We start from the raw sequence: 26,081 nt of genomic DNA, 5'->3' as shown, positions 1-26,081 counted from the left end.
AAAACTAAGTTCAATTTTTTTGTTTACTCTTGTTTGTTAAATTATTTTAGTTGTGAATAATTTTTTTTTCTTATCTCTATCTATTAAGTAAACAGATTTATAAGAATTGGAAATGAATGATGATATCAAAGATTTGTTCAAGTTACCATATTTTTTGTTTAGGAAAATTTTATCATATTTAGATCATAATATTGATAAGATTGTTTTTTCGTTGGTATCTAAAAAGTTATATGACAATAGAAATAGATATCTCAATATTCCTTTAAACATCACCAATCAGACATCGAGATCTATGATAAAGAATCTAAAGTTACGTTCTTTTGTAAATCAAATAGAATCATATGATCATTTAGATGATAGTTATCATACAATAAAAACAATAATAACAGTTGGCCATGATCATTTCGGTGAATTTCCAAAGGTATTCTCAAGTTATTTTAATAATGGTAAATAGTTATAATCATATTAATACAACAACAACAACAACAACAATAGTCTATAGATATAATATAGTAGCAAAATTATAACTAACTTTATGTACATCTTTCAAAAAATAATAGAAAGTTTACAACAATTAAACGAAACAGATATTAGTGATGATATCGAAGAGTTATTTTTTACGAGGGAGATCGATTCATTACTTTCGATTCCTGCTCTCAAAAGGATCAAGTCAATAAATGTGCCACTGATTTCACCGATAGATTACGCCATCCCTAACAATATCAGATCGCTACGTCTTGTTTTTGATAGTATTTCAGGAGAATCTTTTGGAAAGAATGCATCGTTACCATCACAGCTGGAATCACTTACACTCTATTCATGCCACACACAGTTTGAAAAAGGATTCTTTCCATTGTCTCTCAAGAATTTGCGACTGGTCGATGCAGCACCAAAGTTTGATTATGGCGTGTTACCGGAATATCTAGAATCACTAGAGATTCAGTATTCATCATATGACCAGCCTATCGCCAAAAGAGTACTACCAACTTCATTGAGATCAATAGGTCTGGCATCGTACACTGGAAAATTGGTTTTCTACAACCCATATGATGATGATGATGTTGATGATGATAGAGATAATAGTGAGCAGCAGCAGCTGCTAAACACCTACATTCCAAATACCGTTAAAATGATAATGATTGGTACACCACCAAGCATAGACAACAAACCACTTGTTTTAAAATTGCCATATGGTCTGAAGAAGCTACGACTTGATAAGTCGTTCAATCAAAAGCTTAGCAGGTTCGTTGTTCCCGATACTCTCACTAGACTAAAGTTAATAAGTTCGGATCAGTTCGATCGTATACCAGGGACTATCAATTATCTATACCTAAGGTATATAGACCTGGAGATTACCAATATGGAAAACATTTCACAGAGGTCAGGTCTTGCAAGTTTGGCTCTAGGTTTTTTTAATAATATACTTAACCAAAAAAAATATGGATTCAACTGGATCGGACCATCGATAACCACCTTAAAGATTCCATTGAGAGGTATGACAAGTAGGCTTTTGGAATCAATTCCTCTCACGGTCACTACAATAATCCTGTTGGATAGTTTTACATTATTTGATCACACAAAAACTATACTAAGAAGATTGAATGGTCAGAGCTATCTATTATTCTCTGATACCAATCAAGGTGGTATCATAAAATCAAAGGATTTCGACCATTTCTCAACTTTTGAATACCTAATCAAAACATCACCAAAAAATTACAATCCTTTATTTTTTACAATTTAAATGTATTAATAAATTTTTAATCCTTATTTAATAATCTTAAGTTTATTAAAAAGAATTGGTAGATTTGCTAATGACAATTTGTTATTTACTTAATAAAGAGCTATAGCTAATTATTTAGTTGTCATTTGTAAAGTGATGATAGTTATTCAATTGTTGCTTCTCACAATTCTATGTAAAAATAACAGTACAGTTGGAGTAACGACCACCATTTGTTTTCTTTTTGGTTTGTGAATTAATGAATCTGTAATTGTTATTTATATTGTTAAACTTTTAATATTTGTAATCCTTGACCAAATGCAATTGCAATCCAATCGGGTTGACTTGATGACCAATTCAATTGATTAATCTCTGCATCTGCACCATATGTCAAAAGTGGATCTATAAAAATAAAATAAAATAAAGATATTAATATATTGGAGTGATTTACAACACATTGTATACAATTTATAAATGTATTCAATTAATTTACCTTCAATTGGTTTTGGCAGTGATGATAAATCCCAAATTAAAGCTTGTTTGTCGTCACCGACCGTACATATATGACAACTGGAGTGAGGTGCCCATGCGATTCCGTTGACCGCTGACTTGTGGAAGACCAGCTCTGCGGCGGGTACCGACGGTACTCTAATATCGAGAATGATAATCTTTGGTGAATCTTGTTGAATAGTTGCGAGATAGTTGGGATCTTGTTTGTTCCAACACAGTCGAAGCAGTGGTGTAAATTGCGGTGTCTCATAGATGATAGTGGAGTGTTCCAAGTTCCTCAGATCAAACATTCTCAGTGAACCATCTGCACCCACCGAAGCAAACAGATCGGTTCCTCTTGCAAATGCCACATCAAACACCTCTTTATCATGTGCAATCAATTGTGTTTTTGGTTGTTGTGTCTTTAATTAATACGACGATAATATTAGTTAGTTAATTAGTAACATTCATCATCAAATTAGAGACATAGTTAACTAATATATATACATACTTCTATATTCCATATTGTACAAGTTGTATCTATACTAGATGTTGCTAATAATGTAGGATCGGATTCATTCCAATCAAAAGATGATAATGGTGCACAAAATTCTGTACTTTTACTCTTGATATATATAAATATTTGTTAGTTTGATCAAATGATGATGTATATATAAAGTGTATGTTGATAGATAGTTACACTTGATAATAAACTCTTTAATTTAATTGTTTTCTGACTTGTTAGCTCCCATAGTCTGAGATAGTCACCAGTGGTTGCAAGCAGATCTAATCTAGACCCTGATTTGTCAGGTATCCACATACATTTGGTGGGTGGATAAGGATGGTCGAACCCACACAATACTTCAAATGAATCTGTTTCTTCGTTTAGCTGTATAACCTCTACTCTATTTGTATAGTTCTCCAGGAACGATCCGATTGCCAATCGGAATGGTTGATTCAATCTACTACTCCAACTCAGACCATAAATAGTCCAAGGTGAATTATATGTATATATTCTTTTCTTCTCCATTCTATATTTATATTCTATATCTATATATCCTTCTACCTATTAATCTATCTCTAATTTATTTGTTTTGGGTATTATTAAATCAAACAACAACTTTGATTAACTAAAGAAAGTGTATATATTTTCTTTTTTATAAATAAAAGTAATAAAAATAGATAAAAATTAAGAGAGATTTCTATATTTGGTAGTGATCAAATTGTACAATCTAATAAGGTAAATGTTTGATGAAATAAATTTAATTAAAGTTTTAATTGATGTGTTGTTTTCTGAAAACCAAAAAAAAAAAATGTTTGTTTTTATTTTATTTTTTTTGGGATTTTGTTTAATAAATTTATAAAATTAGGAATATGTATATTTAGTTATTATAATACAATAGATCCATTCATTCATTCATCTAGTGGTGGATGATCATTTCTTTAATGACAATGTAATTTATAGAGGATTACTAGGTCGACTACCAAGCTGAACGATGGAAGAATACTGGACACTTGTGTTTTGAAGGTAAATAGTGACTTGGTTGCTAAGAATGAAGAGACATGATGATGATGTGACAAGATCCAAATCAAATGAATAATGTAACCTAACTTTAGATTTTGACTATATTATATATATAGTTAATGGATATATTGTTTGAAAATAAATCAATAATGATAGAATAAGATTGTAGATAGTTACGCAGAGTTATGGTAGGCCAAATATAAAATGATTAGACCGAATGCAACCTCTATGGAATCAACAAAGTCCAATAGTCTGGTGGGATGCAATGAGTATCCGAGAACCATACCACCAAACACTGTCAAGAGGAATGTATATTTGTGGTAGGAAATTCCATCTGAAAGTGTATACAAAAGAGCAACGAAAAGTATTCCTACTACCAGTCCTTTGACGTCACTGTTCACCAAATGTAAAATAATCAGATTGGCCTCTGTCAATATATTTAATAGCACAACTACAAATATCAAAAACAATCCAAACGATACCATATTATTAGTATTAACTTTGACTTTCATTTTCTATAACTATTTCTATTATTAATTAATTATTAATTAATTGTATATTTAAATTAATTCATAAGATTTGGAAACAAAATAAATTTATGTTTTCCTTTTGGAACAAAAAAAAATAAAAATAAAAATAAAAAATCTAATCAAATTTTAGATTTTATTAGAAACAATTTGAAGAACTATTAAATAAAATAGATTAATTGATGTTGTCACAAGTGTAATTAAGAGTTTTGATCTGTTATTTATTATACTAATTATAATGAAAATTACTTTGACTTGTTAACTTTGACTTACAAATAGAAAATCAAGTAAATTTATCTTGAATATAATATAAATATTTATTATAAAGATATTAATACTAATCATAGAAATTGTAGTAATATCAATTATCAATCGATCTAATTAGTTTTTCGTAGTTTGTTAGTTGTAAAAACAAACAAATAAATATTATTTTTAAATAATTGCTTCTGATCATTTTCAAACAATTTAATGATAAAAATAATTTCAAATTTTCAGTGAAATAACCACTAATTTATTTACCCCCATCCATCACTCTTGAACCCAAATTTTCGGTTTGTTGGGTCTATAAATTCAAACCAAATTTCAATGATCAATCCAAACAAGTCATTTTTTTTTTGTAATTTTTTTTCATTCATCTTCTTAAAATAAAAAAATCTTTATTTTTTTTTTTTTTAAAAAGTTCATTTTTTTTACACAAAGTATACCCCCACTGTACATATACACAAAACATACACAACAATCCCACATATATACCATATATATATATATATATTTAAAATTTGTAAAATTATATTTATTTAATTAAAACAAAACAACATTATAACAATAAGAGAGAATGTCAAATACAAATCAACCAAAAACTAAAGCAGAGGCTGAAGTGTTAGCCGATCAAATCGCTACAGTTGCCGATGTAAACAACTCGCTGCCACAACCAAAGGGTCAAGAAGCTACCTCTATCAAGACTGACATTGAAGACAAGAAAGCCGACGCTCAATTGGGTTCCGGTGCCAAAGATCAAGAGGTCTTCTTTGTCAAAGACGAGAATAAAGTAACCAAAGAATTAGATAAATCAGTCAGTCCAAAGGCAACCGTATACTTCAAGGGTTGCAAAGACGGTAACTACACAATTTCAGCAAGAGTCGTTAAGATCCTCATTGAAGCATGCCAGAGATGTACATTCACATTCAAAGGTAGAATTTTCACAAATACAATCGAAGCATGGAAGACTGTTGATTTGAATCTTCACGTATGTATATTTACTTTTTTTAGAAAGGAATAACAAAGAGTTGTGTTTGTGTTTATAAACTAATTAATATGTTTGTTTTTTTGGTTTTGTTTTATTATAATATAGATTTTAAATGATCAAGTAAAGACATTACAAGTCGATATGACATCGAGAATGAATGTTCACTTTGATACTAGAGCATCGTTGCATTCGTTGGTATGGAGTGGTGTCAACGATATGAAACTTAGATTCGTCGACGAGAAGGATTTCATCTACCAGACTGGTTTCGAACAGATGAAGCAACAATACCCAGGAACAGAGTTGAGTTTCACAGTCGATCAGTTCACAACTAGAATTGTCAAGGGTGATTTGATCACAGAGCAGATCGTTCGTTTGTCCAACGGTTATCCAACCACCGAAAGAGAGGCACGTGAATTCGATAGCAACTCTGAAGCCAACGCAAAGAAAGCCGAAGAATACGTAAGATCTAGATTAAAGGAAAGCGGTATCACATTGGGTACTTTGGGTATGGCCAAGAAGGAAACCGGTAGAAACGATGCCTGTCCATGTAATTCCGGTAAAAAATACAAAAAGTGTTGTGGAAACAAACCATAAAACTTTTTTAAAAAAAACAAATAAAAAATAAAATAAATAATATAATATAGAATAATAATATAATATAATTTTTAAGAAACTTTTAATATTTATTTAAAAATCTTTATTTTTTTACTCCAACCTAATTTAATTGATTACAATTTCTTGGATTATTAAAGTTTGAGTTTGGAGAATTGATTGAAAAGAAAGGGTTTCAATAACTTTGCTTTTTGATATCCATAAGTATAATACTTATGAATTATATCAGAATAGTAATGTTTTTATGATGATAACAACTAAGTTGTTGTTCGGAAACTAGAGGAAATCATCTACTACAATGATTTTTTGATAAAAGTGTTGTAATTCAAAACACTTTAAAACAGGAATGTATTGTGGGATTGAATTTTAATAAATATTATGGTAGTATTGTATTTTTATATGTTTGTAGTCTTATATTAGTTGTATTAAGCTAATGATCGAAAATAGAGTTATGAAAGTCGGACATTGGAATGGAAAAAAAATGGTGTCTACTCCTGCGTTGATTTGAAATGTGGCGGAAGCTGCTGACGACGTTGGGGGATCGCTGTCGAATCCATTGGGATCGTTGGTAGTGTTGTTTGTTTCGGCTGGGTCAACATAGGTTATGTTGGTGATGGTATTGTCGTCCAAGTCAAGCTTTGAGAAATAACGGTTGTTTCCAGAGCATCGTACATCTGGGAAGACACACATTGATGATGCAGTTCTCTCTGTATCTTTCTTGGGCAAACAGATACCACCTTTTCTCTCACACTGGTCTCTCTTACAATCGGATTTAATAAATTGACGTAGGAATGCATTCCCGAGTAACCTGGCATTCTTTAAATCCCAAGAGTCTTCTTGTGTTTCTCCGTACCAGTTTGCGCAATGACTTTCACCGGCAATATTTAAGATATTAGAGATGGGAGCATCACATGAAGTTGAAACCGACAATGTACTCCATGGATCCAAATCTCCATTAGTATATAAAACACTTGATAATTGTTTAATATTATCAGGTCTAAAGATTATAACAATTTTTTTATAATTAGAATCAATGTTATTTGTTTTTTTAAAATAATAATAATAATTACATACCCATATAGTAAATTAATTTTTTCTACAAATGGTTTCATTGGTCTACCAAATAAAATTCTACAAACTTCATTTTGCCACCAGGTTTCATTGAGAAGTGATGACTTCAATGTTACATTCTTTTCAGAGGCAACCAAGAACCAACCATATTCACTACACATCTGCCATGTCCATTGTCTAGTTCCAGAGTAATCTATTTCAGTATTTGCATATGTGAAAATATTATAATCATCACAGGTTGTCTAGATTTAAAAATTAATACAAATTAGAAAATGATTTTGATTTCTTTTTTTAGGAGATAAATTTTAACTTACACCTTGAAACAAAAACATATTTTTAATATATCCAATAAACATATCTAACAATGCACTCATATTGTTTGAATGTTTAATAAATAGTGGACATATCTTAGTTATTTAAAAAAAATATTAGAAATATTATTGGATTGAAGAGTTTGTTTTTTTTTTAAACATACATTTGCTAATAATTTAAATTTTGAATTATATTGTACTGAATAACTAAGTGATTCAGATAACATAAATAAGAACATTCTATCATCAATTGAACGGTTGCAACTAAATACATCCTTAATGGATTGATTCTTAAGTTCCATTAATTCATATTCAATATGATCAAACAATGATTTGAAAGCGGAAGAACATTTTGGACCAAGAGCAGCCCTAACTTTTTTATCGTAGGCATCGAATCTAGTGACAGCCTTCAATGGTGCCGACGATGAAATTGCAGCACCTACCATATGTGGATATTTCATACGATACCAAGCAGCCAAAGTACCTGCATAAGAACAACCCATGACAATCCATTTTGCCTCAGTCAAACCAAATTGTCTTGAAAATTCAATTTGAAATTCAGCAATATCTTCAAGACTAAAAAATAAATATATATATATTAATATCAAGAAGTGAGATGATAATAAATATATATTGAGATAATTACATTTGATCAGTTGAAAGATACATTAAATTATCAGTTGATAAATCAGGAACTGGAATACTTTTTCCATAATATCTTAATTCAAGAGCTATCACCAATGCTTTTGATTCATTTGCCACACTAATGAAAGGCATTCTTCTTGTCATTTCAGGAACAATTGGTCCCTCTCCACCCAAAATCACTAATTAAAAAATTAATTAAAACAAATTTTTTCAAATATTAATTTTTTTTCTACTTACAAAATACATTTGTTGGATAAGTATTGTATGGAACATTTTGTCTATTTAAACAATATCTTTGTTGAAATTTCAGTGTTTGACCAATGCTAAAATGGTCAACAGTCTGACTGAAACTATAAAAACTCGATGGTTGCAGATAATCGAGTGGTGTCATACCACCAACCATCAATATATTATCATTATTATATAAAAATGAAATAATAAAAAATATAAATATATTTAAATACAGTTTCATTATTTATATATATAGTTATTATTATATTTAGTATGGTACAATTTTAATTTATTATTTTTTTTTTGGTATTCTTTGTCGATCCAATATAACTATGTTTTATTATTTTTAAATTATTTAAACAACTAAGAATTTTTATTATTTAGAATCAGAGTAGAAGGTGTATTATATTAGCAAAAATATACAACTTACATACAGACAAAGATTATTTACTGATTATTATTGTTTAGATGATTCTAGAATAGTCAAAACTGGTATTCATCCAAATCCAGTACTAATTTAAAAAAACACAATAGCAATTCTAGTATTAAAAATAGAATAATTGATTATACTGGACCATAAATAGTTTAAAAACAAAAAAAAAAGAGTAGTAGTAAAAGAAATAAAGTTTAAAAATGGTTGGTTATAATTAATAGTGATTGGTTTGATTGATTGATTGTTTGATTGATTAAATTGTAATGGTTATTTTCTTTTATTTTAATTAGTATTTGTTTGTGGTTGTTTTACAATTCATTAAAAAAAATAGCAGAAGCACAAAGTAGTCATTTAGAAAGATTTATAAATCACTAATTGTTGATTGTTGTCTTTCTCTTTAATAAGATAGTAGTTGTGGCTGTCAATCACTTTTTAAATGTTTCAGTAAATTTTACTGTCAGTCTGGAAAACATCATTCATTCTGACACTAATTCAGTCAGTCAGTCTGCTATCAGTCAACTAATTTTCCAGGCAGCAACACTACACTGTAGCTGCTGTAGAAACAGAATAAACAGTAGTAGTAGTAGGTACTACAAACAATATAAAACAAAATTAATAAGTTTTAGATAATTATTTTTGATTTGTCAAAACCACACACACCACAAACCAAGCCATCCATCAATCCATCAATAACTCAATTAAAAAAACCTTCACATCAATCAATCCATCGTGATATAATGGATAAAGATAATAAAATTTAAATTTACATCATATATATGTATATGTATGTATGATATGATAATATCTATCGATCTATTTGATTTTCTAAAATTGATGTGTGTTAAAAAACCACATCAGCGTCACCGATTGATCCAAAACACAACAACACACACACACACATAACACTATTGATATCATCGACAATAAAATCCCAAACTTTAATTCTTGATTTTGTTACCCCAAAAAATATTCCAACTAAAATTAGTTATGATATGAATAACCACAAAAACACAAACACTTGATTCTTTTGTTTCTCTCCTTCTATCGTTTATTCTTTTATTTTTATATTTAATCTTTATTTTTATATGTAGTGGGGTGTTTTTGAATGATTCGTTTGGTTTTTGATCAGAAACTATCATTAGATTGAAATAAATATATCTAAATTTTGATACTTAAATAATTTATAGTATATTGATATAACAAGCCACTAGTGGCAAGTTGTATTTTGATTAATAGATGAGAAGAAAACATATTTAATCAATATGGTTCAATCTTTTGGCTTTTGGAATGACATTTTTAGCAGGTCGGGCAGACAATAGTACTTGTTGTTAGAAAGTTGATTCAACTCCTTGAGTTTTTGTGTCATTTTACCCTTTTAAACCATCGAATGTTGTGTGTGTTTTAACTATAATATTAACATTATATAAAAATGTGTGAATGATTCATATGAGGTGTTATTGTTGTTTTTTTTTTTTATTCTGTCGTTGTTGACCGTCTGTCATTTAAATGGTGAACAATAAGAAAATATCTGAAACTATTAACATTTTGCATATCATAATAATTGATTGTTATTAATTTTGTTTTATATTTTAATAAACTAATCTTTTTGAAATATTTTTAAATTTTACGTAATCTATATTACCATCAATCAACATTATATCAACTAAAATAAAATCACACAAACTTGTTTTCATATGAATGATATCTTAATATTTCTACAGTCGTTACCCCCAATCACCACATCCGATGGTTATTGATATTAGTTTCAATAGATAATTATCGATACGCATGAATTAATACCCAATGTGGTATGTTATGATTGATTACCTCATTATTTAAAAGATTTAAATTTGATTACTACGCTTTAATTTCATCGAGATATAAAAGTATATTACATTGCAAAAAATAACTAGTTTTATCTTTAGACACACACATTTACTATTTATTTGAATGATTTAAAAAATAACAATTTAGAATCATTTAATTTCAAATTCTGATTGTCAAATTTAATTAGTAGTTATTGTTGATGTCAACATGTTTAGTTTTATTAATATAAATGAAACAATCTTGAACCAAAATAGTGAATATCTTGTATAGTGTTAAAATTGCTTTAAAAACAACAACAACATATAAATAGTATGGAATGAAACATCTTGTTACATATCAATGTTTAAAGATTTTGATTTAAGATACATACATTATCATTTGTATATTATTTATGTTTTTTCTTGTCTATCAGTTTTGTTTTTTGTAAGTTTTTTGATATGATAATATAATCTATCGATTAGTTATTACAACCACTATTTTATTCATTGTTATAACTACAGTTATAAATAAATTTAATAGATGAAACAAAAATTAAAATTTGTTTTTTTAAAAACCAACTTTTTTTTGATCATTTATTATTTAAAAAACTATTTGTTTCGATTAGATTATATCATTAAGGTCATCTTCATCATATTGATCTAAACCATAATCAAATTTGTTTGAAATCTTTTTTTGATTAAGTAGATATCGATATACCTCCAAATCGACTTCATTATTGCATTGTTCTTTTAACATTCTAAAGTTACCATACATAATGAATGAGTAATTATATTGTTTCATTGTCGAAAGCGTTTCTTTTAGAATCTCCAATAGTGTAATTACATCACCGTATTTGCAACTATCATCATAGCTGATCACGACAGATTTCAATGTTTTCGAGTGAAGTGATAACAGTGGTAACAAAAAGTTCAAGTTACTGTAGTCTGGACAATCGTTCCAATCCTTATCGATATTGATATAGAATGATTCGATTCCATGACCATCTCCATTGGGTGTGCTCTCGAGGATCTTTTTCAAAAATGAACTGTAATTACCAGTATATCCATGGTAGTCAGTGATAGAGATGTGCTTGAGTTGAGGCATCGGAGGAAGTTGTGTCAAGTATCGATTCTTTGAAATAGACACTCGATAATAGTGTTCATCATCTTGAGTGAAGAAGCTATTATTATCTCGGAAATAGTGTCTCCGTACACCATCATTAGTATTACTATCGTATTCATCAGATTTAATGTGAAATACTTGAACTCTTGAAAACATTTGATTTGTTCGCTCGGTACTTTCACCGTATTTGAAGAAATTGATCGATTCATAATCAAAAAACAATGGCGGTGATTTGATCAATGAATATTTACTTTCGAGATTGATGTGTCTTGTAATATTATAATAGCTATTAGAGATACTTCTTTGATGAAAGCTTAAAGAATTGTTTGGAAACCATTGCAATATTCAAAATATACTCACTATCATTGTAATATATCCTTCAACCTCTTTTGTTTCAAAATTTCCTCCTTGTAGCAAAAATGAAATGATTCTTTCCAACAATATTTCTGGTAGAATGAATGATTTGACAAGAGCAGTGTAATTTTCTTCGTTGCTGTTGTCGTAGTTATTGTTGCTATTGTTGTTGTTGTTGTTGTCGTCGTCGTCGTTCTTCTCTAATTCATTTTGATTAACGATAGTATTTTGATTTTCATTGATATTGGTGTCATCATTTGTTAATAACCTGTTGTAGAAATCATAAAAATTGAAATCCAAGTATTGTTCTGGAATACATTTGAAATTACAACATTCTTGATAGACTTCTATTCTATTCTTTATTTGATCACTATTTATTTTCTTTGATTTGATTGTTAAAAAAAATTAGTATTAATAATTTTTTTTTATCATTGAATTTAAGAAATAGTTACTCTTTTATCATTAATAATTCTTTTGTAAATATCTTGTATTAGTGAAATATTATCACCACAATTATATAATGACATGTTGTTGAATACATTAATTGAAGGATCAAAGAATACGTCAACAATGAATTTGGTAAAACCTTCTTCATCGATATAGTGTAGAAACTTGTATTCATAATACTTTATAAAGTACCTTACACATTGTGATCTCGTTTGGTCATCACTATTCTCCAAACACTTATAATAGAGATTAAAAATCCTATTAAAGTTTATCAATGAAAATTGATTATTGGAATCGATACCTTCAATGTTGATAATTATTTCATTGTCTGGTTCTTCTTCTTGAAAATTGGAGTATAGATATGATCTGTTTCTAGTTCTAATTTTCATAGTTTGTTGTATCTTTATTAAATATTAAAATTAAAAAAGGAATTATAAATTTATTTAAATAATAAATTTTAAAAGTGGCTCGAAATAAAGAGTCTTTTCGGAGCTCCCCCTCCGAATAAAATCTTTTTTTTTTTTCAAATAATACATTTTTGGGTTGTAATAATACAAAAAGTGATTTTATTATGGAACTATAATTTTAGTCTTTATATATTATATGATTTACAGATTGGTTATATCAGGATCGATCTCTTTGTCTATTGTGGAGGGTGTGTTGACTGCGGTTGCTGTTGTGGTGGTGGAAGTGGCATTTGCCACTGCTTGGGCGGTTGTGGCAGGCGCTTTGGTTGTGTTGTCATAGGCATTTTGTATCTCTTGACTTGGAACTATCGTAGTGGTAGTTGTTGTTGTTATGCTGTTTGCCGGCATTGCTGTTGTTGGCATGCTTGTCAGTGGATCGGGAATCGGTATGCTCGTTAGCGGATTCGGCTTGAACAGACTTAGTTTCGTGGTTTCCAAAAACAAAGAAACAGGAACATCAGCGCCGCTATCATTGTCAGCACCAACCTCACTGCTACCAGCTATAATGCTATCACCGGTGCTTCCACTAACAACTTCGACATCGACATCAACATTTTGGTCGACAACAATTGTTGAATTTGTAACCAATGTTGTTTCTTCCTCATCATCATCGTCGTCAGCCATTACAATGTCACTATTCAACACCTCTTCATTACCATCATCCTCTTCTTCTTTAAGTATTTGATCGATCGTTGATGAAGAGGAAGAGGACACCGATGAAACTGGATGAACAACCTCATCATCATCTACAAAAACATCATCACCTTCAGTTTCCACATCTAACTTGTTGATTTCCGCTGTTGTCTTCTTTGACTCGTGTAGTGGATTCAACGTCCATGTCAAACCATCTTCACTAACTGATTTAAATGTTTTATCGTTATTATTATTATTACTATTTACAATGTTATTAATATTATTATTATTGATTGATATACTATTATTGTTACTGTTATTATTATTATTATTATTATTGTTATTATTTACAAAGTTAATCTCTCTATTATGTTGAAGTGCGGAATGATTAAGTTTGATTTCAGGAAGTGGTGTCTTTGTGTCAAGCTTCGAATTTACTAGTTGTGATGTCTTAATGGAGAATAACTTGGCCATTGGTGGAGGTGTGCTGGTGCTATTGATCATCTTTTGGTGTTGTTGGATGTGCTGCAGTAGGGGCAGTGTCAGAGGCGACGACGACATATTCTGAGAGATAATCTTGACGAGCGACGATATCTTTTCTTGGGTGCGCTCCGATCTCTGTGAATTAACAATCTCGTTGATACGCAAGAGATTCAGCTCATCTCTAAAAATATCGTCGTACTGCGGCCATATGAAAAAGCTTGGTTTCGCTTGGTGCTGATGCTGCAACAACGGAAACTTGAAATAGAATATTCTATCCTGTGTGACTGTCGATGGTACTTTTAAATATTTAACCTCTCTAAAATTAAAGAATATAGTCTAAATGATATTTATAAAACAAAACAAATATAACAAATTAGTTAACATATTCAATATATTATTATTATTATTATTATTATTATTATTATTATTATTATTATTATTATAATTATAATTACATTTTCAACTTTCATTGTTGTTGTATTTCTCCAAATGATTTGATAGTTTGTAATACCAATTTTCACCAGTGATAGTTGACCTCTTGCTGGCAAAGGTAATACAATACCGTTTTGATATAAACATTTACCTGCTGGGAATTCTAACAATATTCTCTATTGATACAAAATAATAATTAGAATATATATAATCTAACAATAATAAATTCTATAAACATACACTATTCTTATATAAAAACAATAGATCACCATAAATAGTATGCTTTTTATGTTGTTTTTGTTGTTTTTGTGTTTGTTGTTGATTATCTACATTATTGTTGTTATCTTTTGTTGTTGTTGTTGTTGCTGCTGCTGCTGCTGCTGCTGCTGTTGCTGTTGTCATTGTCGTAGTGGTGGTTGTAGTTGTGGTTGTCGTTGTGGTGGTTGTCGTTGTTGTTGTTGTTGTTGTAGTGTCATCGGGTTGTACATTATTGATTTCTATTTGACTTTGAGAGCTTCCATCTACATTATTATTTTGCTCATCAGCTTCTATCTCTTCCTCTGTATTTTCTAAAAGTTTACTCAGTGTAAAGTTAACCACTAAATGATACTTTGACTTTGGAAGTGATAGTCTAGATAGATCAACAACTACTTTTCTACAAGAACCTCCAGTAGATCCTGCAACCATTGGTAGATATGATTTTTTACTATTTTGAATCTGTTGTTGTTGATGTTGATGTTGATTATAATTATGATTATGATTATTATGATGTTGTTGTTGTTGTTGTTGTTGTTGTTGATAATAATGTTGATAATATTGTTGGAAATGTTGTTGTTGTTGCTGTCGTGGTTGTAACTGTGACGAAGGTGAAGAAAACGATTGTTGTTGCTGTTCTCGTTGTTGTTGTAGCTGCTGTTCTCGTTGCTGTTCTCGAAGTTGTTGATTTTGTGGTAAAAAAGCTGAAATCTTAATTCTCTTTATTGGTAATTTTGGGCGACTACTATTTACAGATTGTTCATTACCATTTCCACTTGTTGATGCTACATCCTCTTCATTCACACTTAAATTACTCACTATATTATTGCTATTATTATTATTATTGTTGTTATTAGTGTTAATATTGTTATTGTTACTAGTGTTAATGTTGTTATTGTCATTATTATTATTATTGGTGTTGTTGTTGTTATTGTTCATTTTTGTTTTATAGGAATCCAACCAACTCATACTAGTAAGATTAGGTACCAATAGATTCTTTCCTTGAATCAACTTATTATAATAACTATAGATAAATAGGATAGTTAGTTAACATCATATATGATATATAATAGTATAGTATAATATAGTATTGGATTGAATTGAATTGAATGTTTGATATGATAGATACCTTTTGTTGGTTGTAGATGATGTAAATGAATGTTGATAAAGATGATTCTCTAAGATGTCATGTGAACTATCACCAAAGGTTATTAGTTCCAGTGAAACGTTGTTGTTGTGCAGTAGATTTGCTTGTTCGGCGAGATGCTCTGTACTTCCTTGGAATGGACTGCCACTGTAGAGTATCAGTCGTTTGATGTAACGTGGATACTCTTTGTTCTTAAAGAGCAGTTGACAGAGTTGCAGTGAGCCGACAATGTCCGATTGACCGGCGAGCTTGATTCCCTTGACGTTGAAAGGCGATGAGTATTTGTTGTTGGAGATGATCGAGTATACCAACGGTCGCTTACTCGCATTGAGACCTGCCATCAACACGACATACATAGTGTAAGGTACCTGTTGATTATGCAAGTAGTTGGCGTGGTGTATCACCGCCAGATGTTGTGCTGCCCATCGATTCGGACTGTAATCGCCATTGATCATCCAATCTGAATTATCAATACTAAACATAGTTTATAAACAACAAACAACATTGTTAATAATAATAATTTCCAATTAACTTTCATAGATTGTTATTAGGCATACATACCAAATAACTATTAATAATTCATTATTCTTTGATAGATATGTCCTCATTTATCTATAGACACAAACCAACTAATAACTTAATATTGAGTTGAGCTTTGAGGTTTGAAGTTTGAAGTTTTATGTTTTGAGTTTGATTGAACTTTCAAATGGTGTTTTTGATTTTGAACTTCTTGATATTATTATGTGGTGATGTAATCTAAATATTGGTATGGTGGAATTGTTGTTGTGTTGTTGTTTTGTTTATTGGGATCAAACTTTTTGAACTTTGTTTATATTAAAATACCAAATGATAAAACAATAGAATTTTTAAGTACAAATATTATAAAATAAATAATTAAATTATAGTAAAGTAAAGTTAAATTATTTACTGACTGAATAATTGATGATTGATGATTGATTCAATTCAATTCAACTGTTGGTTTGGTTGATTGGGATTGAGCGATTGTGAAATTTGTGTGTGTGTTTGTGATTGTCTGCTTTTATTAATAATGTGGTTATTGTTTTGTTATTTTGGTTTCTTTTTGGGGTAAGGAGGTAGACCAGTACTAGCTTGTGCTGATGCAACAACAATAATAATAATAATAATAATTATAATACAACAACTAAAATAATAAAATGAAACAAAAATACTATTACAAATAAAAATACAATTAAATAAATAATAATAACAACAACTATTGATAATATAATACAGTTACAATAATAAATACATAAGTAAAAACAAAATAGTGTTGTTGTTGTGTGTTTGTGTTGTGTGTAATGGTAGTGTTGTTAGTTTATATATTTATGATAGCTGATTTGATTTGATATATAATATAAATTTATTTTATTTTATCACTATTTATTTTAGTATTAGTGATTTATTAATGATTTAAAAAAAACATTAATAAATCAAATCCCAGCAAACACCACTTTGTTGGTAAAAAAAAAACAAAAAAAAAACAAAATTTCAAATTCTCACACCCAAATTTGAGCAATCATTTTTTTTTTAAGATCTTGCATTCGATTTCAAGTCAAACCTTGTTAGAAACATTACGAACGACACATTGATAACAACTCTAATATCATCACAACACAATTTAAAAATAATATATTCAATAATAATAAGTTGTAATTGCTGTGTGGTTGAAGATCAGCGCAGATCATATATTTAATAACAAAACATGTCAAAAGCAAATATAGATTCTTATATAAATATAAATAACAATGATCAAACGAAACAAACTTCTTTAAATATATTATTATTGGGTATGAATAAATATAAATAAAATATTATTGGTGGTGGTTGAACTTACTTAATTTTTGACTAACTTTACTTGTTTTAAACAACAACAACAACAACATGATATTATATTATAGAGATAAATGCAAATAAATTAAGTATTCATCAATTAGTAGAATATTTAGGTGATTATTTACAGAATACAGATTCAATATTGAGAGCTAGAGGAACGTTATTGTTGTCAGAGGTGTTGTGCAGATTGCCAGATTTAAAGTTGAATGAAGCACAAGTCGAGTTTCTAGCGGCTTTCTATCATGATCGTCTGCAAGACTATGCATGTGCATCGGAGGTAGTTAAAGGTGTCTACGGTCTCTGTGTAAATCACAAAGTACCATACCCACACAACCAAAAGATGATTAGAGCGATCTTTCAAGAGGTACATCCATCAACACTAGTCCAAACTCATCGTAAAATGGTATTACAATTGATTGAGCATCTATTAGAACATAATTTAACTGGTATGTTTTGTGCATCAATGTCATGTCATATCATGTTTATTAGATTTAGAAGTTCTATTTATCTATAGGATTATTTATTTATTATTATTTCATATTAAATATATATATATATATTATATCTAAAAAAACAGAGATTCAAGAGTTAAAAGGTGATTTCATGGCAGGATTCCTTCAATTTATCGACGGTGAAAAGGATCCAAGAAATATCATTTATACATTCAGATTGATACCAAGAGTGATATTATATATTCCAGAGTACAAGAATTTCGCAGATTCACTTTTCGAAATACTTTCATGTTACTTCCCGATTTCATTCAACCCGAAACCAGGTGATCCAAATTCAATTACCAAAGATGATCTTGTTAGTTCTTTATTGTATGTATCTTCAATTCAGTTAGTTAGTTAGTTATTAGTTAGCATCTATTTATCAATATATGTTACAAACAATTATTAATCATAACGATATTATTATAATATAGGAATTGTTTTGGTGCATCTACATATTTTGCTGAACATTGTATTCCATTTTTAATTGATAAGATATGTTCAAATGTTGTTGATACAAAGGTAACAATTCAAATGATGATGATCATCCTATAGATTCAAGTGAAAATAACTAATCTTTCTTTATACTCTTTGTTATCTACTATAGATTGAATCATTGAAAACATTATTGTTTTGTTGTTCAAAGTATGGACCGGTTGCACTGAGACCACATCTCGATGATATTTGGGGAACTTTGAGAACACAGATTCTCACACAAAAGAGTGCGACCGTCATTGACGAATCTAAAAAGACAATGTTCTACTTGACAAGAGTGTTGGCTGCAGATCAGGAAACACTTCAGTCATTCTTGTCGATGGTTGACAAGGAGTGTCTCCACCACATCAAAACATCACAGGATTCAAAGTTGGCGGTCAGTTGTGCCTCTATTCTCTTCCAGACGGTCAGTGCATCTGTCAAATCCTCCAGAATCGTTCTCTCTCACATTCTACCGACGATCATCGATTTCTTCAAAGAACTATCATTGCACCTCTCTGACGATCCCATCCACAAGGCAAACGAACAACTTTCAATCATCGGATTATTCAACGATCTATTGAAAGCCAATAATATTTCGTTCCAATATAATAATGAAAATATAGATAAAGGTATGATTTATAAATTTATCGATAACTTTTATTAAATTAACAAACATATATTTACCTATTATTATTATAGAAATCAATCCTTTAGAAGAATATAAAGATAAGCTATATGATTTATTCATTGGATTACTTTCGAATTCATCTGCATTGGTTAGAACACTGGCAGTGGATTGTCTTGCCAATCTATATGTAACCAGGCATATAAAGACATCGGTACCGATCACTTTTGTTTTAGATCAAGAAAAGAGACAATCTATTATTAAGGATCTAGTTGGATTGTTGAATGATTCCGATGAAAGTCAGAGGTATTGTATTCAGATGGTTGTTTAATGAAGTTTATTTTAGTTTAGTTTAGGGAGTTTGGTTATTAATACAGATATTTAGAAATAAGAGTTTAGAAGCACTCATGTCAATCACTAAATTGGAACAGGTTGAACAGATGAATTTGTTTGCTATACCAACACTCTTACAGATGATCAATGCCAATCAATCAAAGAACGTATCAGAGAGTAAACATTACTTGGAGGCATTCTCACAGTTGTGTACACACCAACCTTTATTACAAAGTGTAATACCTCAAATTAAGACATTACTTGAACATAGTATTAAAAAGAAATATATTAACAATGGTAAAGTTATATTAATATTCATTATACAAATACAAACAACAATATACACTGATACTTACACTTTTACACTTAATTACTAATACTTTTTAGATGAATTTGAAAACAGTCTATTGGTATTACAGAGTTTGGAGAACACTTTTAGCAATTCTATCGATGAACAAACAATGACCATTTGTTATAGAGAGATACTACTTCCATTGGTCAAGGAATTGTTTGAACAAGTATTCTCATTGGACGTTAATAGTCAAGAACAAAAAGATCAAGTTCTTGGTATAATGAAACCTGCTATCTCAATGATACATTCTGTTATTCAAAATACATCAAAAGAGTAAGTAACCTATTCAAATACTAAAATATTATCACAACCTAACTAGTTATGACTAACTTATTATTATTATTATTATTATTATTATTATTATTATTATTATTATTTAGAACAACAAAAAAGAAGCAATAGAATTATTTATTAATATTTATTTGAATGGTGATCTTTCAGCGCTGCAAATCAACAAGGAGTTCAAACCATTCTCAAGCGATGCAACAGAACAAGCGAAGCTTTTGATTCCAATCTTTACTAGTGTTATTTCACAGAGCAAATTTGAACTGTCGACCAACAAGTTACTCAAAGAGATGCTAATGAGCAGAGCATTGGATTCCAATGTTGAAGAGTCGATTTCAAATGCCTGTGCTATATGCTATGGTTCTATTATCAACAAACAAACCGATCAGACCGACCTACCTTTGGATCACTTAGAGCAATTGATTTCAAGTTCATCAACAAACAAAACCCAAGCCTTAAACTTATTGATTTGGGTATGTTATTTATATATATATATCTAATTCTATACTTTTATATATTAAATACAAACTAACAAATATTTCAATAGATTGAAAAGGGTTTAGTTACCAATGGAAATCCTCAAAGCATTAAGGTTGGTGAACTATTAGCACAACTTATCACCAGTGAAAATACAGAGATTTCTCAAAAAGCAGCTAAATCATTCTATATTCTTTTGAGTGATCATGATACATTCGATCATAAATCAGGTGCAATTGTAAAGGTAATTAACAAACAAAAAAAAATAAATTTAATTTGATTAGAAAAAAAATACTTATTAATAATATTTATCAAAAAAAAAAACAACAATATAGATTCTATATAAACAAAAATTCTTTACTATTCTATTCCCATCTTTATTAGAATCATTCAAAACATACCAGAGACAAAAGAATGAAACAGTATCATCACAGTTTTTGGTTGCAATCACCAATCTATTGAGAAATGTACCAAAGGAGGTTCTTTTGGGAGAACTACAAGAGGTTCTTCCAATAGTTTTGCACTCACTACACTCGAATCAAAGAGATCTATTAAACTCTAGTCTTCAAACCCTAATGATGTTGGTCGATGAAGCATCAACCTCAATCAGTTCACATTTGGATTCACTCATCCCAACATTAATTAAGATATCTGTCAATGGTGAATCATTGGTATGTTAAATGATAAATAACTCAATCTCATATTCTCTTTAACAAATACTAATTGGTTTGATTTATTTACAATTACCTTTTTGTTGAATATACAGACATTTAGACAATCGAGTTTAGAAATATTAACAAGAATTTCAAGAGCTATTCCATATCCAAAGATCTATCCATTTAGAAATCAAGTTATCAACGGTATAGTTCCAGCTTTAGATGATAAGAAGAGATTGGTTAGAAGAGAAGCCACCAAATGTAGAAACAGTTGGTTTATCTTGCAATAAACTATATCTTTCATTCTTTATTTATAAACTGATAGCAAAACTATCGATGTTGATCTATTTATTAACAGAAATAAACAAAATAATCATGATTGCTTGAGATCTTAAAAAGTAAAACAAACATAATTGATTCAAAACAAAAGATAATATACAGATTATTTATTTTATTTATTTATTTATTCTTCTAAAATATCATCTTCTTCTTCTTCTTCTTCATCATCACTATCATCATCCTCTTCTTCTTCATCCTCATCATCATCATCATCACCATCACCATCATCATCCTCTTCTTCTTCATTCTCATCATCTTCGTGGTCATCATCTGAAAAGTCATCAATTGAACCATCATCTTCACTCTCCTCAAGAGGTTCTGCGTCGAATCTCGAGGATGCAGAGGAGTAGGTAGACATGGTATCCTCAGGGATATGTGGTTTAGGTTTTGGTGGTCTTATCTTGTTACCCTTGGAGAGGTGCTGTCTTCTGATGGTTCTAAAGTCACCGTCTCGAATGAGGTTGAGTACATCATCCATCATTCCTTCGCCATCGGTCGAATCACTGTGTGTACCTGGACTGGCAGTTTCCAACGAGTTTATGTACTCTCTGATGGCATCTTCATCTTCGTTGGAGCTGCTACTTTCACTCTCAGAGCCAACCGATCTCTTAAGTCCTTTCTTTAGCATACCAAGTCGACTGGACTTTGACTTGGCAAGATTAGGAGTGGTCTTTGATGGTGAGGCTTTGTTGGCGGCAGCAGTGAGTTTCTGATTCTTTCTGTTGTTTGCCTTTTCAGTCAATTCCTTCTCTCTGTCCAAATCCTTCTTGGCATTCTGGAAGGTATCAGAGAATCGCTTAAAGATAGCACAGAACTCCTCCATCGGTCTTGAAGTATCTTCACCGAAGAACTTGGTAACCTTTGTATAAAGAATTTCAGTTTCTCCTAATAATGATTCTGCATCTGACAATTCAGTTTTAGCTGATAATATGAATTCCTATTTATAATTATAATATAACATTAATTATTTGAATTATATAAATTAATTGAAAAATAACTTACTGATAATTGTAATCTAAATGGATCATTATCATCAAGTGGAGATACTTGTGATACTTTGACTGGCTTTTCTTTTGGTGGTTCCTTAGCTTCGCCATCTCCTTCACCTTCGGCTTCATCACCTTCTTTCTTTTCTGATTCCTCTTCTTCCTCTTCTTTCTTTCCTTCAAATAACTCCTTTTCCAATTTAATCAAGCCAGCCTTTAACAATCTAATTTCAGAGGTTGATGTTGAAAATGATACTAATAGAGTATAAAAGTTTAAGTATGTTTTGAATTGTTTAAAAATTATAAATAAAATAACTTACGTGTTGCGGCATCAGCGACCTTTGGAATTTCTTCAGAGAAATTAAGTATATTTGGATTGATAGACATGATTAATTCAACTAAAAAGTGAACCAAATTGTATTTGTCCTTGACATTTGACTTAGTATCAGCCATCTTGTTAATACTGTCAATCTTGAAACCAGAAGCATTTCCTCTATTTGTACCATAGTTTATGAAATTACCAATTGAAAGAATTAACTATTTTAATAATAATATTAGTAATCAAATATATATACCAATAATAAAATATACATACCTCCATAACAGAAAATAATTTCTCATTTTGTAAATCCATCATTGCTTCATTGAATGTTCTAATGTCTGGCTTGGCATGGTACAACTTCTCTGGGAAGTTTAATTTGAAATGGAGTGCCTGTATACGTTGTGTCAATCTTGGAATATCCGATATCTTATCGATAAACAACTCTGCTTTGCCGAGTTTAAGACGCTCTTCAACGGGTTTGGCTTCGTTGGCGGAATTGAATGCTTTGATAGCATCTATCTCCTCCTTGGTAGGTACATACTTTATCATCTGATTGATCGTTTCAAGATCTAGTACCTTGTCGTCAAGATTGTAGATGGCATCGTAGAGAGTGTCATAGGAGATACCCTTGAAACGCGAGAGCAGAATTCCGATGTTTTGTGCACGTTTCGGATCGATCACAGTAACATCACCTTTCTTTTGCTCCGATTGCTTCTTCTCAAAGATTGCCGCAGCAAACAGTGTTTCAATCTGTTCGTAGGGAAGGGAATCATCGTACTTGGAGTAGTTGACCTTGGTCCAGAAAGTGTTTGGTATGTTTCTTGTACGATACTTGTTCCATTGGTAACTCTTTAGTTTGACATTGGGAGGACGTGAGCATCGCTCAGGTGTGGCTGGCGCTTTCAGTCCGGGTGGTGGTGGAGGTGGAGGCACTCCTGGAGGCAAAGGAATACCACCGGAAGCAGCGGCGGGATCAGCAGAAGCGTCGGTATCTTCACCGGATAGTCCAGAGAGGAAGTTGGTCACTTCACCAGTAGGAGCTTTCGCCCTGATCAATTGATTGGTATCGAGACCGGATTTCACTGTCTGCAAGCCTGCCTTTGCTCCTACGCCAGTGGAAGTCGATGCCACTTTGACTAGATCGCTTTCCAACTCCTCCTCTTCTTTGAGTGCCTCTTCAGCGGTTCCATTCTTAATGGCATCGGTCAATCTCTTCAATCGCTTTGCCAACTTTGTCAGTAGTATGTCCTTCTCATGCAATTTCTCAGCGGATTTCTTCTTCTCCTTTCTCAGATCCTCTATTTCCTTCTGAATGAGAACGGCCTTCTCCGACGACACATTGGCAATGTCGATGGTACCGCCAACACCACCGCCACCAGTCATATCACCAAAGAATCCATTGAGATCATCGCTACTAATATCACCTCCATTCATCTTATTCAGTATCTTCTCGACAAAGATGAAATTCGAAAGACACTCTTCATCGCTGGTATCATCTTCCGTTGCATTCTTTAGCATCAGTTTCATGATGGAGATGAATGCCGGATACAAAGGACCGCCAGTAGTACGTTCGGTCAACTGTCTCAACAGCGAGTTTGGATTGTCATCGGATTGGTCACCACGAATATTCTCGGCTTGTTCTTGCTCGTCCCAACGCGCCTCTTGCTCAAAGAGATCGAGTTGAGTCTGCAAGTCTGGATTGGCATTCTTTCGTAGCTCTGTAGCGATCTGATGCACAATGTTTTGAATTCCAATTCGCTTGAATTGATTCCTAATCTTGATACGATCGTCGACGTTCTGTGCCGTGCTAATCAGAGTGTTGATAAGCGCAAAAGTCACAGGTTGCAACGGGCCCGGCTGTGACAAACCGTTGATCAAGTTGATGAATGGCTTCTTCTCACGCTTCACCTCCCTGTAGTGTTCCATTCCCGAGAGTACAAGTCCATGTCCTTTCTGGTGCAGAACACACAAACCGGCCAACAACTCTGACACCATCAACACTGACTTTACATGCGGTGTATCCAACAGCAATGAAATCGATCCAATACTGTTGGGAATCTTTATGACTGCATCCAAACCGATTCTATTATTCATAATCAACTTTAAAGAATGTAAACATTGTGCAATAATTAATATATCATCCGGTGTTTTACTAGTAAGATTAATTAAGATTAATATTGATTAGTTAATTAATTTGATTCAATTCGATTTGATTTCGTTTCGTTGTTTTATATTTACTTTGGTTTGATTTCAAATGTAGATAAAACTTTAATTAATAAAGCAACACCATCAATTGCAATGAATTCCTTTAGCCATTTCAAAGGTTGATTTCCAAGTCTGACACGTAGTGAAGTGAGTACCTCTTTTGATGGGTTACTCTTCAGACCCTCCACGAAATACTGAGGCGAATGGCTGACTGGTTTACTTGTAGATTTCTTATGACTAGATCCATAATCTTTTTTTGAAATTGCTTTATTCTTAAATGATGTAATAAGTTGTTGTTTTCTTTCTACATCTCTATAAAATACAATTGTATATAAAATAAATTAATATATGTTATTTTTTAAAAAATAAATCTGAAAATTGATGTTCATCAAATTATATTGTTTTTTGATATTTACAAATCCATCAACGCTTTTCTTTCAGTTTCTGGTACACCAACTTCATCTAATACCACTTGAAAGGCATTATTTATTGCATTTGGATCATCTTGTTTCTTTGATTTACTTGAAAATAATCTAACCATATTTTGATCAACATATCATATTAAAAGTAATAGATAATCTAAAAATAAATATCTTTGAATTTCTGGAAATAAAATATAATAAAATAAATTATTAAAACAATAATAATAAAATCAAATAGATAAGAGATAACCAAATAAATTAATTCTATAAATTAATATTAATAATATTATTTTTAATTCAAATA

The 26,081-nt window shown here is 30.7% G+C and overlaps 8 protein-coding genes across 8 annotated transcripts; 3 read left to right on the top strand and 5 right to left on the bottom strand.

Moving 5' to 3' along the window:
• Positions 1-112: 112 nt before the first annotated feature.
• PPL_00381 (uncharacterized protein) lies at positions 113-1,834 on the top strand (the record flags this gene model as incomplete). Its single annotated transcript, XM_020571411.1, has 3 exons — positions 113-446; positions 561-1,335; positions 1,783-1,834. 3 exons carry the CDS (start codon positions 113-115, stop codon positions 1,832-1,834), a joined length of 1,161 nt encoding a protein of 386 aa, XP_020438685.1.
• Positions 1,835-2,003: 169 nt separating this feature from the next.
• wdr68 (WD40 repeat-containing protein) lies at positions 2,004-3,026 on the bottom strand (the record flags this gene model as incomplete). The annotated part of the gene is made up of 4 exons (XM_020571410.1): positions 2,004-2,119; positions 2,211-2,628; positions 2,718-2,831; positions 2,907-3,026. 4 exons carry the CDS (start codon positions 3,024-3,026, stop codon positions 2,004-2,006), a joined length of 768 nt encoding a protein of 255 aa, XP_020438684.1.
• Positions 3,027-3,935: 909 nt separating this feature from the next.
• Positions 3,936-6,153, top strand: PPL_00379 (uncharacterized protein; the record flags this gene model as incomplete). The annotated part of the gene is made up of 5 exons (XM_020571409.1): positions 3,936-4,040; positions 5,091-5,504; positions 5,528-5,548; positions 5,610-6,060; positions 6,149-6,153. The coding sequence occupies 5 exons, from the start codon at positions 3,936-3,938 to the stop codon at positions 6,151-6,153; spliced, it is 996 nt and encodes a 331-aa protein (XP_020438683.1).
• A 374-nt stretch (positions 6,154-6,527) lies between these two features.
• PPL_00378 (uncharacterized protein) lies at positions 6,528-8,615 on the bottom strand (the record flags this gene model as incomplete). Its single annotated transcript, XM_020571408.1, has 7 exons — positions 6,528-7,113; positions 7,191-7,429; positions 7,502-7,594; positions 7,663-8,074; positions 8,145-8,322; positions 8,381-8,421; positions 8,608-8,615. The coding sequence occupies 7 exons, from the start codon at positions 8,613-8,615 to the stop codon at positions 6,528-6,530; spliced, it is 1,557 nt and encodes a 518-aa protein (XP_020438682.1).
• A 2,619-nt stretch (positions 8,616-11,234) lies between these two features.
• On the bottom strand, positions 11,235-14,140 carry PPL_00377 (uncharacterized protein; the record flags this gene model as incomplete). Its single annotated transcript, XM_020571407.1, has 4 exons — positions 11,235-12,021; positions 12,175-12,446; positions 12,542-12,914; positions 13,149-14,140. The coding sequence occupies 4 exons, from the start codon at positions 14,138-14,140 to the stop codon at positions 11,235-11,237; spliced, it is 2,424 nt and encodes an 807-aa protein (XP_020438681.1).
• A 286-nt stretch (positions 14,141-14,426) lies between these two features.
• PPL_00376 (uncharacterized protein) lies at positions 14,427-16,561 on the bottom strand (the record flags this gene model as incomplete). Its single annotated transcript, XM_020571406.1, has 6 exons — positions 14,427-14,435; positions 14,575-14,727; positions 14,792-15,830; positions 15,936-16,137; positions 16,276-16,427; positions 16,515-16,561. 6 exons carry the CDS (start codon positions 16,559-16,561, stop codon positions 14,427-14,429), a joined length of 1,602 nt encoding a protein of 533 aa, XP_020438680.1.
• Positions 16,562-17,676: 1,115 nt separating this feature from the next.
• Positions 17,677-21,793, top strand: mms19 (putative DNA repair and transcription protein; the record flags this gene model as incomplete). Its single annotated transcript, XM_020571405.1, has 12 exons — positions 17,677-17,761; positions 17,873-18,253; positions 18,385-18,628; positions 18,733-18,820; positions 18,906-19,404; positions 19,475-19,671; positions 19,757-20,030; positions 20,121-20,335; positions 20,466-20,843; positions 20,918-21,091; positions 21,252-21,518; positions 21,614-21,793. 12 exons carry the CDS (start codon positions 17,677-17,679, stop codon positions 21,791-21,793), a joined length of 2,982 nt encoding a protein of 993 aa, XP_020438679.1.
• A 173-nt stretch (positions 21,794-21,966) lies between these two features.
• forD (actin binding protein) lies at positions 21,967-25,896 on the bottom strand (the record flags this gene model as incomplete). The annotated part of the gene is made up of 7 exons (XM_020571404.1): positions 21,967-22,779; positions 22,845-23,083; positions 23,149-23,365; positions 23,424-24,878; positions 25,161-25,302; positions 25,389-25,667; positions 25,772-25,896. The coding sequence occupies 7 exons, from the start codon at positions 25,894-25,896 to the stop codon at positions 21,967-21,969; spliced, it is 3,270 nt and encodes a 1,089-aa protein (XP_020438678.1).
• Positions 25,897-26,081: the final 185 nt, after the last annotated feature.

Source organism: Heterostelium album (assembly GCF_000004825.1).
Source record: "Heterostelium album PN500 unplaced genomic scaffold PPL_scaffold1, whole genome shotgun sequence".
NCBI lineage: Eukaryota > Evosea > Eumycetozoa > Acytosteliales > Acytosteliaceae > Heterostelium > Heterostelium album.
The sequence above is the reverse complement of the archived record's forward strand: the minus strand, read 5'-3'. Positions and strand labels throughout refer to the sequence as shown.